This window comes from Oncorhynchus mykiss, chromosome 28 (genome assembly GCF_013265735.2).
Source record: "Oncorhynchus mykiss isolate Arlee chromosome 28, USDA_OmykA_1.1, whole genome shotgun sequence".
Taxonomy (NCBI): Eukaryota; Metazoa; Chordata; class Actinopteri; order Salmoniformes; family Salmonidae; genus Oncorhynchus; species Oncorhynchus mykiss.
Window position 1 is genome coordinate 23777227 of NC_048592.1, and position 20274 is coordinate 23797500.

General features: G+C 40.9%; 1 protein-coding gene across 8 annotated transcripts in view; it reads right to left on the bottom strand.

Moving 5' to 3' along the window:
• Positions 1–10627: 10627 nt before the first annotated feature.
• LOC110508187 (disco-interacting protein 2 homolog C) overlaps positions 10628–20274 on the bottom strand; it is a 257629-nt gene continuing 247982 nt past the window's right edge. For 6 of the 8 annotated variants that reach the window (XM_036967148.1, XM_036967141.1, XM_036967142.1 and 3 more), the window contains 4 exons: positions 18560–18634; positions 17939–18113; positions 17690–17813; positions 10628–12626 (listed from right to left, as the gene is read on the bottom strand). In XM_036967148.1, coding sequence (XP_036823043.1) covers positions 12374–12626; positions 17690–17813; positions 17939–18113; positions 18560–18634 — 627 coding nt within the window. In that variant the 3' untranslated portion in view covers positions 10628–12373. The remainder of the gene's footprint in view (positions 12627–17689; positions 17814–17938; positions 18114–18559; positions 18635–20274) is intronic. The other 2 variants (XM_036967147.1, XM_036967146.1) reach the window with 1 other exon arrangement.

A 20274-nucleotide genomic window follows, 5' to 3' on the forward strand; every position in this document is an offset into this window, starting at 1 on the left:
CATGCATATCTATTCACCCCCCCAAAGTCAATAATTTGTAGAGCCATCTTTTGCAGCAATTACAGCTGCAAGTCTCTTGGGTTATGTCTCTATAAGCTTGACACATCTAGCCACTGGGATTTTTGCCCATTCTTCAAAGGCAAAACTGCTCCAGCTCCTTCAAGTTGGATGGGTTCCGCTGGTGTACAGCAATCTTTGTCATACCGCCGATTCTCAATTGGATTGAGGTCTGGGCTTTGCCTTGACCATAACAAGACATTAAAATGTTTCCCCTTAAACCACTCGAGTGTTGCTTTAGCAGTATGCTTAGGGTCATTGTCATGGTGGAAGGTGAACCACCGTCCCAGTCTCAAATCTCTGGAAGACTGAAACATGTTTCCCTCAAGAATATCCCTGTATTTTGTGCCATCCATCATTCCTTCAATTTTGACCAGTTTCCCAGTCCCTGCCGATGGAAAAACATCGCCACAGCATGATGCTGCCACCACCATGCTTCACTGTGGGGATGGTGTTCTCGAGGGTGATGAGAGGTGTTGGGTTTGCGCCAGACAAAGTGTTTTCCTTGATGGCCAAAAAGCTCAATTTTAGTCTCATCTGACCAGTGTACCTTCTTCCATATGTTTGAGGAGTCTCCCACATGAACACCAAATGTGTTTGCTTATTTCTTTCTTAAAGCAATGGCTTTTTTTCTGGACACTTCCGTAAAGCCCAGCTCTGTGGAGTGTACGACTTAAAGTGGTCCTATGGACAGATGCTCCAATCTCCGCTGTGGATCTTTGCAGCTCCTTCATCATTATCTTTGGTCTCTTTGTTGCCTCTCTGATTAATGCCCTCCTTGCCTGGTTTGTGAGTTTTGGTGGGCGGCCCTCTCATGGCAGGTTTGTTGTGGTAACATATTCTTTCCATTTCTTAACAATGGATTTAATGGTGTTCCGTGGGATGTTCAAAGTTTCTGATATTTTTTTATAACCCAACCCTGATCTGTCCTTCTCCACAACTCTGTCCCTGACCTGTTTGGAGACCTCCTTGGTCTTCATGTTGCCGCTTGCTTGGTGGTGCCCCTTGCTTAGTGGTGTTGCAGACTCTGGGGCCTTTCAGAACAGGTGTGTGTGTATATTTACTGAGATCATATGACAGATCATGTGACACTTAGATTGCACACAGGGGGACTTTATTTAACTAATTATGTGACTTCTGAAGGTAATTGGTTGCACCAAATCTTATTTAGGAGCTTCATAATGAACGGGGTGAATACTAATGCAGCACCATTTTCCTTTTTTTTTAAAAAACAAGTTATTTTTTTCATTTCACTGTGAAAGGGTGTGTGAAGGGAATTACGTTCCATTTTCGCGCACAAAATCTGGGCCATATTGTACAATCCAGGTGTGCAAAGCTCTTAGACTTAACCAGAAAGACACACAGCTGTAATCGCTGCCAAAGGTGATTCTAACAGGGATTGACTCAGGGGTATGATTACTTTTGTAAATTAGATATTTATGTACAGTTGCAGTCGGAAGTTTACATACACTTAGGTTGGAGTCATTAACTCGTTTTTCAACCACTCCACAAATGTCTTGTTAACAAACTATAGTTTTGGAAAGTCGGTTAGGACATCTACTTTATGTATGACACAAGTCATTTTTCCAACAATTGTTTACAGACAGATTATTTCACTTATAATTCACTCTATCACAATTCCAGTGGGTCAGAAACATACACTAAGTTGACTGTGCCTTTAAACAGCTTGGAATATTCCAGAAATTGATGTCATGGCTTTAGAAGCTTCTGATGGGCTAAATTACATAATTTGAGTCAATTGGAGGTGTACCTGTGGATGTATTTCAAGGCCTACCTTCAAACTCAGTGCCTCTTTGCTTGACATCCTGGGGAAATCAGCCAAGACCTCAGAAAAAAATTGTAGACCTCGACAAGTCTGGTTCATCCTTGGGAGCAATTTCCAAACACCTGAAGGTACCACTTTCATCTGTACAAACAATAGTACGCAAGTATAAACGCCATGGGACCACGCAGCTGTTATACCGCTCAGGAAGGAGACGCGTTCTCTCCTAGAGATGAACATACTTTGGTGCGAAAAGTGTAAATCAATCCCAGAACAGCAGCAAAGGACCTTGTGAAGATGCTGGAGGAAACGGGTACAAAAATATCTATATCCACAGTAAAACGAGTCCTATATCAACATAACCTGAAAGGCCGCTCAGCAAGGAAGAAGCCACTTCTCCTAAACCGCCGTAAAAAAGCCAGACTGCGGTTTGCAACCGCACATGGGGACAAAGATTGTACTTTTTGGAGAAATGTCCTCTGGTCTAATGACAAAAATAAAATTGGCCATAATGACCATTGTTATGTTTGGAGGAAAAAAGGGGGATGCTTGCAAGACGAAGAACACCATCCCAACCGTGAAGCACGGGGGTGGCAGCATCATGTTGTGGGGGTGCTTTGCTGCAGGAGGGCTAATGCAGTTCACAAAATAGATGGCATCATGAGGGTGGAAAATGATGTTGATATACTGAAGCAACATCGAAGTTAAAGCTTGGTCGCAAATGGGTCTTCCAAATGAACAATGACCCCAAGCATACTTCCAAAGTTGTGGCAAAATGGCTTAAGTACAACAAAGTCAAGGTATTGGAGTGTCCATTCACAAAGGCCTGACCTCAATCCTATAGAAAATGTGTGGGCAGAACTGAAAATGCGTGTGCGCGCAAAGAGGCCTACAAACCTGACTCAGTTACCCCAGCTCTGTCAGGAGGAATGGGCCAAACTTATTGTGGGAAGCTTGTAGAAGGCTATCCGAAACGTTTGACCCAAATTAAAAAATGTAAAGGCAATACACTCAATTCGTATTTGGTAGCATGTAAACTTCTGACCCACTGGGAATGTGATGAAAGAAATCAAATCTGAAATAAATCACTCTCTCCACAATTATTCTGACATTTCACATTCTTATAATAAAGTGGTGATCCTAAATGACCTAAAACAGGACATTTTTACTAGGATTAAATTTCAGGAATTGTGAAAACTGAGTTTAAATGTATTTGGTTAAGGTGTATGTAAACTTCAGACTTCAACTGTATTTCATTATGGGGTATTGTATGTAGGAAGGTGAGGAAAAATCTATTTAATCCATTTTGAATTGAAGCTTTCAGACAACAAAATGTGGGAAAAGACAGGGGACATAAATACTTTCTGCAGGCACATATGAAAGTTGTCATAGTTGATGCATTTTGTAATACATTGACATATTGAAAACAATTTACGTATCTTCAGATTAGATGTTCACGTTTCATTTATTTGATTTTTTATTTAACTAGGCAAGTCAGTCATGAACAAATTGTTATTTACAATGACGTCTACCAAAAGGCAAAAGACCTCCTGTGGGGATGGGGGCTGGGATTATAATATATCTATCATGTAAATATAAGACAAAACACACATCACGACAAGAGAGACAACACTACATAAAGAGAGACCTAAGACAACAACATAGCAAGGCAGCAGCACATGACAACACAACATGACAACAACATGGTAGCAAAACAACATGGTAGAAGCACAAAACATGGTACAAACATTATTGGGCACAGACAACAGCACAAAGGGTAGGAGACACCAATACATCCCGCAAAGCAGCCACAACCGTCAGTAAGAGTGTCCATGATTGAGTCTTTGAATAAAGAGATTGAGGTAACCTGTCCAGTTTGAGTGTATGGGGGAGGGGGGAGTGAAGCCTAAGAGGGTTTTATGATTAAGCATCAACCAGTGGGTCTTGCGACGGGTATACAGATATGACCAGTTTACAGAGGAGTATAATAATAATATAATAATAGTATAATAATAATAAGTATAAGTATAAGTAATAATTTTGCACGCCCAATTTTTCAGTTTTTGATTTGTTAAAAAAGTTTGAAATATCCAATAAATGTCATTCCACTTCATGATTGTGTCCCACTTGTTGTTGATTCTTCACAAAAAAAATACAGTTTTATATCTTTATGTTTGAAGCCTGAAATGTGGCAAAAGGTCGCAAAGTTCAAGGGGGCCGAATACTTTCGCAAGGCACTGTAAATGGATGAGAGAGCTTCCTACTGCCGGAGCTATATTGTTGTTATAAATTGAGAAGATCTTGGGGCCTAGGATTGAGCCTAGGGGTACTCCCTTGGTGACAGGCAGTGGCTGAGACAGCAGATTTTCTGACTTTATACACTGCAGCCTTTGAGAGAGGTAGTTAGCAAACCAGGCCAAAGACCCAGAGACACCAATACTCCTTAGCCAGCCCACAAGAATGGAATGGTCTACTGTATCAAAAGCTTTGGCCAGGTCAATAAAATAGCAGCATAACATTGCTTAGAATCAAGGGCAATGGTGACGTCACTGAGGACCTTTAAGGTTGCAGTGACACATCCATGACGTGAGCGGAAACCAGATTGCATACCAGAGAGAATACTATAGACATCAAGAAAGCCAGTCAGTTTATTGACAAGTTTTTCCAACACTTTGATAAACAGGGCAAAATAGAAATAGGCCTATAACAGTTAGGATCAGCTTGATCTCCCCCTTTAAATAAAGGACGAACCGTGTCTGCCTTCCAAGCAATGGGAACCTCCCCAGAAAGGAGAGACAGGTTAAAACGGTCAGAGATAGGCTTGGCGATGATAGGGGAAGCAACCTTAAAGAAGAAAGGGTCTAAACCATCTGACCCAGATGTTTTTTGGGGTCAAGTTTCAGGTGCTCCTCTAGCACCTGGGACACAGTGACTGCCTGCAGGGAGAAACTTTGTAGCGGGGCAGGGAAAAAAAGGAAGAAGCATTGGGGATAGTCACATTATAAAGGGTGGGAGATGAGGAAATGTTGGACGGGCAAGGAGGCATGACTGAGTCAAATAGGAATCCTGATTTAATGAAGTGGTGATTAAAGAGCTCAGTCATGTGCTTCTTGTCAGTAAAAACCACATCATCAACATTAAGGGACATGGGCAGCTGTGAGGAGGAGGCTTTATTCTCCAGGTCTTTAACCGTTTTCCAGAACTTCTTGGGGTTAGACCCACAGAGAGAGAACTGCTATTTAAAGTAACTAACTTTGGCCTTCCGGATAGCCTGAGTGCGCTTATTTCTAATTTGCCTGAACGAGAGCCAGTCAGCCTGAGTATGCACGTGCCGAGCCTTTTGCCAAATGCAATTCTTGAGGTGGATTAACTCTGCAAGATCACGGTCGAACCAGGGGCTGAACCTGTTTTTAATTCAAATGTTCTTTAAAGGGGTGTGTTTAACAATACAACTGAAAATATATAAAAAATAAGGTTCAGGCCTCCTGGGTGGTTAGGGGCTGCAGCGCCAGCTGTGCTACCAGAGACTCTGAGTTCACGCCCAGGCTCTGTCGTAACCGGCCACAACCGGGAGGTCCGTGGGGTGACGCACAATTGGCCTAGCGTCGTCCGGGTTAGGGAGGGTTTGGCCGGTAGGGAAATCCTTGTCGCACTAGCGACTCCTGTGGTGGGCCGGGCGCAGTGCGTGCTAACCAAGGTGCACAGTGTTTCCTCCGACACATTGGTGCGGCTGGCTTCCGGGTTGGATGGCGCTGTGTTAAGAAGCAGTGCGGCTTGGTTGGGTTGTGTATCGGAGGACGCATGACTTTCAACCTTCGTCTCTCCCGAGCCCGTACGGGAGTTGTAGCGATGAGACAAGATAGTAGCTACTAAAAACAATTGGATACCACGAAATTGGGGAGAAAAAGGGGTAAAATTCACACAAAAAAAAAACCACACAAAAAAAGAAGGTTCAAGTGTCTTCGACAGAGGGGATCAAGCTGATTCTATACCATTTTACAGTTCATGAAGGAAGGCTTGCTCATTAAAGTTTTTTTTTTATCAAGTCTCTATGACAAATCAGGACAGGTCGTTTCACTGAGCAGCCATTACGAACACAGAAAACACAAGACTGATACCTATCATGATTATTTGTGAAGATAACATCAAGAAGAGTAGCCTTTTCTGGGTGTTTGGATTCATACCTTGTGGGATTGGCAATAATCTGAGAAAGGGAGTCCCATTGCTTTAGGACTTGGTCAGGTGGTTTAAGCATGTCCCAGTTTAGGTCACCTAGCAGGACACATTGAGACCTGGTGTAAGGGGCCAGGAGAGAGCTTAGGGCAGTAGGGTACAGGCCGGTGCTGATGGAGGACGATAACACCCAGCAACAGTCAACAAAGAGCTTTTTGAAAGTGTAATACTTAAAACCAGCAAATCAAATTGTTTGGGAACAGACTTGTTGGAGACAACCGAGCACTGAAGGTGATCCTTGGTAAAGATTGCCACTCCCCCACCTTTAGAAGCTCTGTCTTGCCGAAAAAGGTTATAATCAGAAAGGTTAACATCAGTATTCAAAACAGTCTTCCTTAACCACATCTCAGTAATGACCAACACATCTGGATTGGAGCTGTGAACCTACACTTTCAATTGATCCATTTTAGATAATAAGCTTCTAGTGTTAACGTGCAGAAAACCCAGGCTTTTACGAGAGCAAAAATCAGTGAAGCAGATATCAGAGCAGAAGTCAGAATTGGGGCTAACAACAGTAGATGGGCCAGGGTGTACATGCACATTTCCAGATATCATCAACAGTAATACAATCAAGGCACGGCAGAGGACAGGGAGAGCTCTGCAGTGCTGATTTTTGACATCTGAATGTGTATCAGATGGCAACAAGATCATACTGTACAGCAATTTCATCAGGTAACATCAATACAAAGCCGGCGAGCTGTGTTTAGAATAGGATGGGAGGCAGGCCAGGGCAGACGGTGAACAGATCGCCAGATGGAATCCAAGCAGCAGTGCAGCAGGTAATGAGAGTAGGTGTCACACCCACTTGGGAGAAGCTTTTATTTCTGATTTCTTGTAGAAAATGCCAGTGGATGGTCTTTGAACAGCAGGAGGGGGCTTCAAGTTCTCTGGATCTTGGTGGCGTAGCCTGCCATTTGTTGAGCTCGAAGGCTTTGACACCTCTCGCTTCAGTGCTAACTGAAGTTGTAACTCTTTGTCCTAGCAAAGCTTGGTAGCCTGAGCATTCTGTCCTTATTAAGTAAAATATATCATTGTAATTGGCTTTTGAAAGTAAATAAATTGCTTCAGACTAAGCATTACTCACACAGCTCCAGATTGGATGGTGTTTTCAGGTCTCTGCTTATTTGCCAGATCATTTGATGTACAGCTTGGGAATAATTATCCTTGCGTGCAGGAAGCATTCCAGGTAATTCCAAGTAAATTCCATCCAAAAAAATCAGGTTGTAGGTTTGGAGTTTTGATTTTGAGTGAAGGTTATGTTGCTTAGGGTAGCATCCTGTATACGTCCCTGCCAAAAAATCTAAGTTTGTCTAACTCTAAATTGATCTATTTTTTAAAACATGCTGAACAATGTGGGAGCTCATCTGCTCATGACCTCTCTCTCTCTCTCAGGTAACACTTTACTTGACACTAAGTGTCATAACATGGTCATAACACTGCCATGACCCGTATTTACAACTGTTGTGACATATATTGTGTTTATTTATGGCTGATTATGACACCTACATAAGTGTCAAAACCAACGTTTATTCAAATATTTTTCCCCCGCGAAGTTTCCATTCGTTTGAAAGTTTGTTTCTTAAATCCTTAGCTGTAATTATTTCCAGTCATTTTATTTCATTATATTTTAAATAACTTTCATGAAGCATTATGACCAACCTGTGTCACTTTACTTTGACTAAGAAAATACACTTTATGACACTGTCAGGACCATCATAATCATATAAGACAGATAGGCCTATCATTTACATGTCCTTATATCAGTCATCAGTCAAAAAGAGGGTGTCTTGTCCTGCTCCTGAAATCTGCTCCTGCATTCATCCCAGTCAACAGCAACAGAGCATTTGGGTAGGTACAATTACAATGATCATTGAATATGGTCAATAAAATAAAATATAACAATCATAATGTTGACCCGTAAGCTATGAGGTAAAGGAACCTTTTGCCTTGTGTGGTGGGTTTTGACCCTCTTATGTAGGTCCTAACCAGCCATAAAATAATGCAATATATGCCACCGATCTAAATATATGTGTGCATGACAGTGTTATGACCATATTATGACAAGTTATGTCAGCTGTTTATGACATGACATGGTGTCATACCATGTTATGACACTGGGTGTCAAGTGTTATCGATGTTCATATGGGTAGACCTGTGTTCAGCTTTCATAATAGGAATGGCTCAGATATATACCTCTTCAATGAAAGCCACCGAATAACAGCACTGTGATGAGTATTGGATGGGACAATTATCATTTTTCAATGAGCAGATACGATAACCACATTTATTTGTTTAGCCCTTTTTCCTCCCCAATTTTGTTGTATCCAATTGGTAGTTACAGTCTTGTCCCATTGCTGCAACTTCCTTACGGACTCGGGAGAGGCGAAGGTCGAGAGCCATGCGTCCTCCGAAACACGACCATGCCAAGCCGCACTGCTTCTTGACACACTGTTTGCATAACCCTTAAGCCAGCTGCAGTTGTACCGTACAAGTTGCGACCGTGTCAGCATGCATGCGCCCGACCCGCCACATGAGTCGCTATAGCGCGATGGGACAAGGACATCACGGCCGGCCAAACCCTCCCCTAACCCGGACTACACTGGGCCAATTGTGCGCCGCCTCGTGTCTCCCTGTCGCAGCCGGCTGCGGTGCAGTGCCTTACCGCTGCGCCACTCAGGTCGGTTAACCAGTTTAAAAGTGGATCTCAGCAAAGCACATAATTATCTCAGTTACTTTGTAAATATCCACAAACTGTGCCCTGTTCATGTTCACTGTGACGATTGTTAATTAAAATTCACTGACTTTGATGAGATAAGCCAATCTAAATATACAATCTAAATATACTACACGTCTTAATCCTCAGAAAAGTGGCAAAACAGAATGCTCTAATGAAACAATGATTGACTGAGTATGTTATTTTGCTTCAACCATTCTTGGCTACATAGCTTTTTAAAAGTCATAACTCGTAACAGAGCAACCTGATTGATTGATTTATTCATTAATTCTAGCTGTTTATACCTTGGTGTTGTTGAATACTCATTTCTGATTGGCTTGAAGGGCATTCTAGAGCGTGCATTATTGGCCTGGAAAACCATGCCAATATATCCTCCCAACATAGGCTTCGAGGGCATTATCACTTTCATACAACAGGTTACCAACCTATTCAAATAATGATCGATATATTTTCATCAGCGTTATTTTGATGAATTTATTCATACCATCTCATCCTTCCACGGGATATAGTCCAAACACACATATAGGGTTGCTACTCAAGCCAGCTGGTCGTTCTTTCTATTGGTTCGGTTGGCGGAGAGTGGACCCAGTCGCTAAGTCTTTTTGTTCTTTATCTATGGACACGACCCGGTCGTTTGTTCTAAATGTGTTGCTGCCATGATGTTTGGCAACATTATTATCCCTTGCTTGCTAGCTAGCCAACTTTTGCTAACAGTCATGTCAAACAGTGCTGCCAGAATAACAGCAAAGTAGCTGCATTTGCAATAAGCTGTTTTCTAGTGATGTTTATTTGGATACATCCATAACAATTAGCTAATGATACGCAATTTCACCCAGTACATAGAACATGTGCTCCCCCGCCAGGACACTTGTTCAGAGGAGCTAGCCAATAACACAGCTAACACAAACACTCCAAACTGAAGCTTGAAAGACTGCAAACTAACTGCATTGTTTCGTTTTACATTGACATTTATTTCTATATATTCATAAAATGATGCTGATTCATGATTTTGACTGGCTGAGAAAAGCTGCCTGTGTCTTGTCCCGACCCCACACGTTCATTACTATGGGACAGCTGGAGATATTGAAATGTTGCAAATGTCAGAGACAGACAGCAAGGTTCATTCAAATTTCCACTATTGAAAATCAACTGCTAGTTTAAAAGAAATGGGAGATAATGTCTAGATGCTTTTTACAGTGGAGATAAAAGTTGTAAAAATCGTCTGGCTGTGCTGATGAAACAGTGGTTGCGCAGTCATAGCTTTAGCCGATGGTAGATTGCGTATTATAAACTGGGTGGTTCGAGCCCTGAATGCTGATTGGCTGACAGCCTTGGTACATCAGACCTTATACCACAGGTATGACAAAACATTTATTTGTACTGCTCTAATTACGTTGGTAACCAGTTTATAATAGCAATAAGGCTCCTCAGGGATTTGTGATGTAGGCCAATATACCACAGCTAAGTGCTGTGTCCAGGCACTCCACTTTGCATCGTACGTGAAAGCAGCTCTTAGCCATGGTATATTGGCCATATACCATACCTCCTCGGGCCTTATTGCTTAAATAGGCACTGGCTGGAATGCGGTTTTAACCAATCAGCGTCAAGGATTAGACCCACCCGTTGTATAATTCCTATAATGTATGGTATAATTAAATGAAAAGGGATCATAGCTTTCACCTGGTCAGTCTGTCATTGAAAGAGCAGGTGTTCTTAATGTGTTGTATACATATCTAATATGATTGAGCATACAATACAATTACATTGTGATGAAACCTCTGTGAAACAACATGTACTGCTGCAAAAATAAACAAACGTCATTTTATCGTCAAAATCATTGAAATATTTATTTAACTGAAAGACTTATGCCAACTCAGTTAAGACATTTAATCTTTAAAAACATGTCAGGGTCATCCTTGCAAAAAAAAAAAAAAAATGTGTAGAAAGTGCTTTTAATGATTTGTTTTTAACTAAAACATTCTTAGCCTTGAACTTTAACCTTAAATCATATATGATTCCCCACAGATAAGGTTTCACGCTCCCCCAAATCTGTTCTTCCACCTTGAGTTGCTCCAACATGTATTCCTTTAAAGGGTTTCTGTAAAATGATTTTTTCCCCATGAACTTTTTCATAATTTCCCCTCGGTGACATCAATATAGGAGCCCTGATTGATCTCTCAATGCAAAAATATGAAGGACTAAACTTTCTATTTACAATTCTGGTGACCATCTACAACCTGTTGTTTCAGATACAAGTGTGACATGCCAGCACAGACATATTCATTATCATCATTCCCACCAGAGGTGTTTGTACCATCCTCCTCACACACACATAATTTCTCCAAAATTGCTTTTGATCCTTTCAGAGCTCTTATTTGTCTGTGTGCAGTTAGAGAGGACAGTCTGAATCCTTACATTCCTCCCCTTTATGTCCTTCAAACAACGCAACGACTTCAGCTCTGTCTACGTCATGCAAGTGAGAAGTACTGAATGGTACCTCATTCCCCTCAGCTCCATGGCCTCATCCAGTGCCCCCACAACATATAGGGCATCGTGTCGCTCTGCGCGCACACACACACATACACACACGCGCAAATACAAACACTTCAGACAATGTACGTTGACCTCGCCAGTGAATCCTAGGTCTTTTAATTAATATAGATCTATATTTGATATACTTGATGTGATACTATTCACTCAAGGTAATACAATGCTTTGTTTTATATTAGCAAATATTCAAGATTAAAACATTCTTGAATGTCTTCTCTCATATACTTCTAAAGAGAACAAAATAAATTAAATCCGTTTTGTACATACTTACATGATATGAAATAACGTGTTTTCCTTTCATTTATGTATAATGATATTGAACTTAACAGAGTAAAAGATTGCTGTAGTTAAAATAATCACACTGGTTCCCCTTGTAGTCGGGACAGTTGTTACAGAAAAATAAATGTTCGCGTAGAATTAAAAACTTGGTTGAAAAAATGAACCAACAAACATAAAACAACATATTGTACTTCATATTGTAAAGTTCAAGAACAACATTGATATGTCCTGTATCAAAACATATCTGTATGTGTAATGATTGATAATAAAAAAGGTCAACATAAAATACCATTTGCCACAGTTTGTAAATATTCTTAAAAAAATACCCTAACCTCTTAGAGGGCAGATTAAAAAAACAAGCGACTTCAGCAATACTCAACATGAAAATATATACACACTTACTTCAAAAGCAATAACCAAAAAAGCAAGAATGTGAACTACACTGGGACTCTCCTCTCTCATCATCTACACATGGAGCTCCTCCCATTCCAATCCAACACTTCACTAACCCGTCACCTGCTCTTCCAATTTTAGGTGTTTTTGTTTTTGAACTAGCAACAACATCACACAATCAGCGAGCGCCTGGGTCTAGGCACTCACGTCCTCTTCTCATCTCTCTCCCTGCTCTTGTCAGAGACCAGAGGTCCTGTTGCATTGCAGTATGTACATAAAGCACTGTCTGTCCATACAAGGCCTTGTACTATGGTCTAGTGGGTCTACAGATGGCAGGCTACAGGCTACATGTTATAGGCCACATATATGGGGTCCAGCTGGTCAGCCAGGAAGCCATCCCGGAGGTGCATTCTCTGCTTCTCTCCCCGAGAGTTGATGGGGATGACCCCGATGTCCACCACCACCACCACTCCCACGATCAGGTAGTGTTCCTCCAGAACCACGTTGGTCACCAGGGGCACCAGGTCCAGGGCCTCCTGCTCCGAACCATCCAACTCCACCACCACCACCAGGAGGTTGGTCCATGTGAACACCGCACTGAAACAACAGAGTACTTAGTCAACATGATACTGAAACAACAGAGTACTTAGTCAACATGATACTGAAACAGAGTACTTAGTCAACATGATACTGAAACAGAGTACTTAGTCAACACCACACTGAAACAACATACATACAACAGTCAACATCAAACAAACATACAGTACTTAGTCAACACTACACTGAACAAAAAATAAAGTACTTAGTCAACACCACAGTGAAACAACAACATACAGTACTTAGTCAACACCACACTGAAACAACAACAACATACAGTACTTAGTCAACACCACAGTGAAACAACAACATACAGTACTTAGTCAACACCACACTGAAACAACAACAACATACAGTACTTAGTCAACACCACACTGAAACAACAACAACATACAGTACTTAGTCAACACCACACTGAAACAACAACATACAGTACTTAGTCAACACCACACTGAAACAACAACATACAGTACTTAGTCAACACCACACTGAAACAACATACAGTACTTAGTCAACACCACACTGAAACAACAACATACAGTACTTAGTCAACACCACACTGAAACAACAACAACATACAGTACTTAGTCAACACCACACTGAAACAACAACAACATACAGTACTTAGTCAACACCACAGTGAAACAACAACAACATACAGTACTTAGTCAACACCACACTGAAACAACAACAACATACAGTACTTAGTCAACACCACAGTGAAACAACAACATACAGTACTTAGTCAACACCACAGTGAAACAACAACAACATACAGTACTTAGTCAACACCACACTGAAACAACAACAACATACAGTACTTAGTCAACACCACACTGAAACAACAACATACAGTACTTAGTCAACACCACAGTGAAACAACAACAACATACAGTACTTAGTCAACACCACACTGAAACAACAACAACATACAGTACTTAGTCAACACCACAGTGAAACAACAACATACAGTACTTAGTCAACACCACAGTGAAACAACAACATACAGTACTTAGTCAACACCACACTGAAACAACAACAACATACAGTACTTAGTCAACACCACACTGAAACAACAACATACAGTACTTAGTCAACACCACACTGAAACAACATACAGTACTTAGTCAACACCACACTGAAACAACAACATACAGTACTTAGTCAACACCACACTGAAACAACAACAACATACAGTACTTAGTCAACACCACAGTGAAACAACAACAACATACAGTACTTATTCAACACCACACTGAAACCACAACAACATACAGTACTTAGTCAACACCACACTGAAACAACAACAAAATACAGTACTTAGTCAACACCACACTGAAACAACAACAACATACAGTACTTAGTCAACACCACACTGAAACAACAACATACAGTACTTAGTCAACACCACAGTGAAACAACAACAACATACAGTACTTAGTCAACACCACACTGAAACAACAACAACATACAGTACTTAGTCAACACCACAGTGAAACAACAACATACAGTACTTAGTCAACACCACACTGAAACAACAACAACATACAGTACTTAGTCAACACCACACTGAAACAACAACATACAGTACTTAGTCAACACCACACTGAAACAACATACAGTACTTAGTCAACACCACACTGAAACAACAACATACAGTACTTAGTCAACACCACACTGAAACAACAACAACATACAGTACTTAGTCAACACCACAGTGAAACAACAACATACAGTACTTAGTCAACACCACACTGAAACAACAACAACATACAGTACTTAGTCAACACCACACTGAAACAACAACAACATACAGTACTTAGTCAACACCACACTGAAACAACAACAACATACAGTACTTAGTCAACACCACACTGAAACAACAACAACATACAGTACTTAGTCAACACCACACTGAAACAACAACAACATACAGTACTTAGTCAACACCACACTGAAACAACTACAACATACAGTACTTAGTCAACACCACACTGAAACAACAACAACATACAGTACTTAGTCAACACCACAGTGAAACAACAACAACATACAGTACTTAGTCAACACCACACTGAAACAACAACAACATACAGTACTTAGTCAACACCACAGTGAAACAACAACATACAGTACTTAGTCAACACCACAGTGAAACAACAACAACATACAGTACTTAGTCAACACCACACTGAAACAACAACAACATACAGTACTTAGTCAACACCACACTGAAACAACAACATACAGTACTTAGTCAACACCACAGTGAAACAACAACAACATACAGTACTTAGTCAACACCACACTGAAACAACAACAACATACAGTACTTAGTCAACACCACAGTGAAACAACAACATACAGTACTTAGTCAACACCACAGTGAAACAACAACATACAGTACTTAGTCAACACCACACTGAAACAACAACAACATACAGTACTTAGTCAACACCACACTGAAACAACAACATACAGTACTTAGTCAACACCACACTGAAACAACATACAGTACTTAGTCAACACCACACTGAAACAACAACATACAGTACTTAGTCAACACCACACTGAAACAACAACAACATACAGTACTTAGTCAACACCACAGTGAAACAACAACAACATACAGTACTTATTCAACACCACACTGAAACCACAACAACATACAGTACTTAGTCAACACCACAGTGAAACAACAACATACAGTACTTAGTCAACACCACACTGAAACAACAACAACATACAGTACTTAGTCAACACCACACTGAAACAACAACATACAGTACTTAGTCAACACCACACTGAAACAACATACAGTACTTAGTCAACACCACACTGAAACAACAACATACAGTACTTAGTCAACACCACACTGAAACAACAACAACATACAGTACTTAGTCAACACCACAGTGAAACAACAACAACATACAGTACTTATTCAACACCACACTGAAACCACAACAACATACAGTACTTAGTCAACACCACACTGAAACAACAACAAAATACAGTACTTAGTCAACACCACAGTGAAACAACAACATACAGTACTTAGTCAACACCACACTGAAACAACAACAACATACAGTACTTAGTCAACACCACACTGAAACAACAACAACATACAGTACTTAGTCAACACCACACTGAAACAACAACAACATACAGTACTTAGTCAACACCACACTGAAACAACAACAAAATACAGTACTTAGTCAACACCACACTGAAACAACAACAACATACAGTACTTAGTCAACACCACACTGAAACAACAACAAAATACAGTACTTAGTCAACACCACACTGAAACAACAACAACATACAGTACTTAGTCAACACCACACTGAAACAACAACAAAATACAGTACTTAGTCAACACCACACTGAAACAACAACAACATACAGTACTTAGTCAACACCACACTGAAACAACAACATACAGTACTTAGTCAACACCACAGTGAAACAACAACATACAGTACTTAGTCAACACCACACTGAAACAACAACATACAGTACTTAGTCAACACCACACTGAAACAGCATACAGTACAGTAAGTACTTAGCTAGCTACTCACTCTGACATTTCAACAAACACATTCAGTACAGTACTTAGTTTATCTATGGCATTTTAATTGGTCAACATTAACAATTTGAAATTGGACAAAATCAGCATGATATTTGAACAGAAATGACATTTGTTTAGATAGAATGCCCATAAAGTGGTGAGCTACGCCATCCACCCACCAGAACTACAAATCCTCAAGCCATTTTTCATGGTGCTGAAACCCGGGATACAGGCAATACACTAATTATAATACATTCGGAAAGTATTCATACCCCTGGACTTTTTCCACATTCTGTTACGTTACAACCTTATTCTAAAATTGTTTAAATAGTCCTCCCCCTCAATCTACACACAATAACCCATAATGACAAAACAAAAAATGTTTTTTAGACAAAAAATAAAAACAGAAATCTCACATTTACATAAGTATTCAGACCCTTTACTCAGTACTTTGTTAAAGCACCTTTGTCAGATATTACAGCCTCGAGTCTTTTTGGGTATCACACTACAAGCTTGGCACACCTGTATTTGGGGAGGTTCTCTCATTCTTCTCTGCAGATTCTCTCAAACTCTGTCAGGTTGGATGTGGAGTGTCGCAGCACAATTATTTTCAGGTCTCTCCAGAGATGTTCGATTGGGTTCAAGTCCGGGCTCTGGCTGAGCCACAAGGACATTCAGAGACTTTTCCTGATGCCACTCCTGCATTGTCTTGGCTGTGTGCTTAGTGTCGTTGTTCTGTTGGAAGGTGAACCTTCGCCCTAGTCTGAGGTCCTGAGTGCTCTGGCGCAGGATTTCATCAAGGACCTCTCTGTACTTTGCTCCGTTCATCTTTCCCTCGATCCTGACTAGTCTCCCAGTCCATGCAGCTTAAAAACATCCCCACAGCATGATGCTGCCACCACCATGCTTCACCGTAGGGATGGTATTGGCCAGGTGATGAGTGGTGCCTGGTTTCCTCCAGATGTGACGCTTGGCATTCAGGACAAAGAGTTCAATCTTGGTTTCATCAGACCAGAGAATCTTATTTCTCATGGACGGAGAGTCCTTTAGGTGCCTTTTGGCAAACTCCAAGTGGGCTGTCAGGTGCCTTTTACTGAGGAGTGGCTTCCATCTGGCCACTATACCATAAAGGCATGCGCTGTCAACTGTGGGACATTATATAGACAGGCGTGTGCCTTTCCAAATCATGTCCAATCAATGAATTTACCAGAGGTGGACTCCAATCAAGTTGTAGAAACATCTGAAGGATGATCAATGGAAACAGGATGCACCAGAGCTCAATTTCAATTCTCATAGCAAAGGGTCTGAATACTTATGTAAATAAGGTATTTGTTTTTGCTTTGTCATTATGGGGTATTGTGTGTAGATTGATGAGGAAAATGTTTTATTTAATCCATTTTAGAATAAGGTTGTAATGTAACAAAATGTGTCAAATACTTTCTGAATTAACTGTATGTAGCCTTATGAAATGAGTTACAGTTCTCACCATTCTGTGATGCTCTTGTGTGTCCTGATGACGGAGGTCTCAATGTCGATGGGGTGGTACCTCATTCCCCTCAGCTCCATGGCCTCATCCAGTGCCCCCACAACATACAGGGCATCGTGTCGCTCTGGGCGCACACACACACACACGCAATTACAAACACTTCAGACAATGTATGTTGACCTCGCCAGTAAAACAGAGAAAGTATGCAGTAATAAGTACATTTGGTAGTGATGGGAACAGTTAACGTACCCCCACTGGCGTCGGTCAGTTCGGTCCTCCTGAGGAAGCCCAGGTATCCGGTGCGGGCCCAGATTGTCTGTGTGTCTCCAAAGCTCAGACGGGAATTAAAGTGATCTGACTGCAGGGCCTCGTCTCCATACACCGTGAAGTAGCCGCTGGCATTGTGTCCACTGCACACCCAGATCTGTGAACAGGACAACAATTCAATATTTTTTTCCATTGAGGACAACTTTTGAAACAAGTGTTTTAATGTGCTATCCTCTGGGGTCCAATACACGTCTAGTTTTATTATTTTTACCCAAATCAATTCAGCACAACTCTGCTCTGGACTTCTATTGTAGTGCATTTGGCCACAGACCAATTCAGCGTGAACTGTGTACTTTTTGACCAATTACATAACACTTACTGAACTTAGCATTAGACTGGATAGACCGAAGAAATTAATGTGTCTGGAAGTTACGTGGACTGGCTCTTTCAGTACACAGAGAGAGACTATTGTAGTTTAGTCTAATGAGAGAGTACACATCCAATGAGGCATGACACTTAAAGGACAGAGAGAGACTGATTTGTAGCCTGATGTATTGTAGTTTGTATGGATTCTAATGAGAGCGTGGTTATGTCTGAACCGACCTCTCCAAGGTGCGAGTCTCCCAGTGGTCCCTTGGTCTCCGGGTTGGCGATGATAATTCGAACCCCAGGTAGAATCTGATGGCAATAAGGATGAGACAATTAGTGATTTCATCTCTCCACTACTCTCTCCCTTTCACTCCTCTCTATTTCTCTCCCTTCAGCGAGGCCCTTTATATAACTCATTTACCACCGAGCCCTGAGTAGAGTGGACTGAAATGGCCCACTCGCTCTCTCCCAGTATGTGGCCCTAATTCCCTTAATAGTGCCTATGGCTCTGGTCAAAAGTAGTGCACTATATAGTGCCATTTGGAACGCAGACAGAAATAAAAGCCTTATTATTGAGTGACAGACTGATCTTGATCTCCTGGCTGGTCCCTTTGAAACACAGAGCAGAACGCTGTCTGACCCGGAGCACAATTAACTCTTACCTAGGGCGGTCACGAAATTTTGTCAACCAGTGATTGTTAAGCAAATGACTGCCGGTCTCACGGTAATTGACCGTTAATGAATTAACAAACACATTTAGCATCTCCTGGCATCCACGCATGCCTCTGATGCAGACCTTTGGAACATTTACATTTATTAGACAAAAAGTCGAATAAATCCATGTAATACAGCCTACACCTTTACAATAAATCCATGTAATATAGCCTACACCTTCACAATAAATCCATGTAATACAGCCTACACCTTCACAATAAATCCATGTAATACAGCCTACACCTTCACAATAAATCCATGTAATACAGCCTACACCTTCACAATAAATCCATGTAATACAGCCTACACCTTCACAATAAATCCATGTAATATAGCCTACACCTTCACAATAAATCCATGTAATATAGCCTACACCTTCACAATAAATCCATGTAATACAGCCTACACCTTCACAATAAATCCATGTAATACAGCCTACACCTTCACAATAAATCCATGTAATACAGCCTACACCTTCACAATAAATCCATGTAATATAGCCTACACCTTCACAATAAATCCATGTAATATAGCCTACACCTTCACAATAAATCCATGTAATATAGCCTACACCTTCACAATACATCCATGTAATATAGCCTACACCTTCACAATAAATCCATGTAATACAGCCTACACCTTCACAATAAATCCATGTAATACAGCCTACACCTTCACAATAAATCCATGTAATACAGCCTACACCTTCACAATAAATCCATGTAATATAGCCTACACCTTCACAATAAATCCATGTAATACAGCCTACACCTTCACAATAAATCCATGTAATATAGCCTACACCTTCACAATAAATCCATTATTTACTTTAGACAGGTCTAAAGAAACATGATATGAAGAAAATGTAGTCAATTTCAGAAGAACAGAATAGCACACTCCGGATGAGTAGTAACAGACATCTCAACATCAACTGTTCAGAGGAGACTGCATGAATCAGGCCTTCATGAGTCAAATTGCTGCAAAGAAACCACTTCTAAAGGACACCAATAAGAAGAAGACACTTGCTTGGGTCAAGAAACACGAGCAATGGACATTAGACCAGTGGAAATCTGTCCTTTGGTCTGATGATTCCAAATGTGAGATTTTTGGTTCCAACCGCTGTGTCTTTGTGAAACGCAGAGTAGGTGAACGGATGATCTCATGTGTGGTTCCCACCGTGAAGCATGGAGGAGGAGGTGTGATGGTTCTTTGCTGGTGACACTGTCAGTGATTTA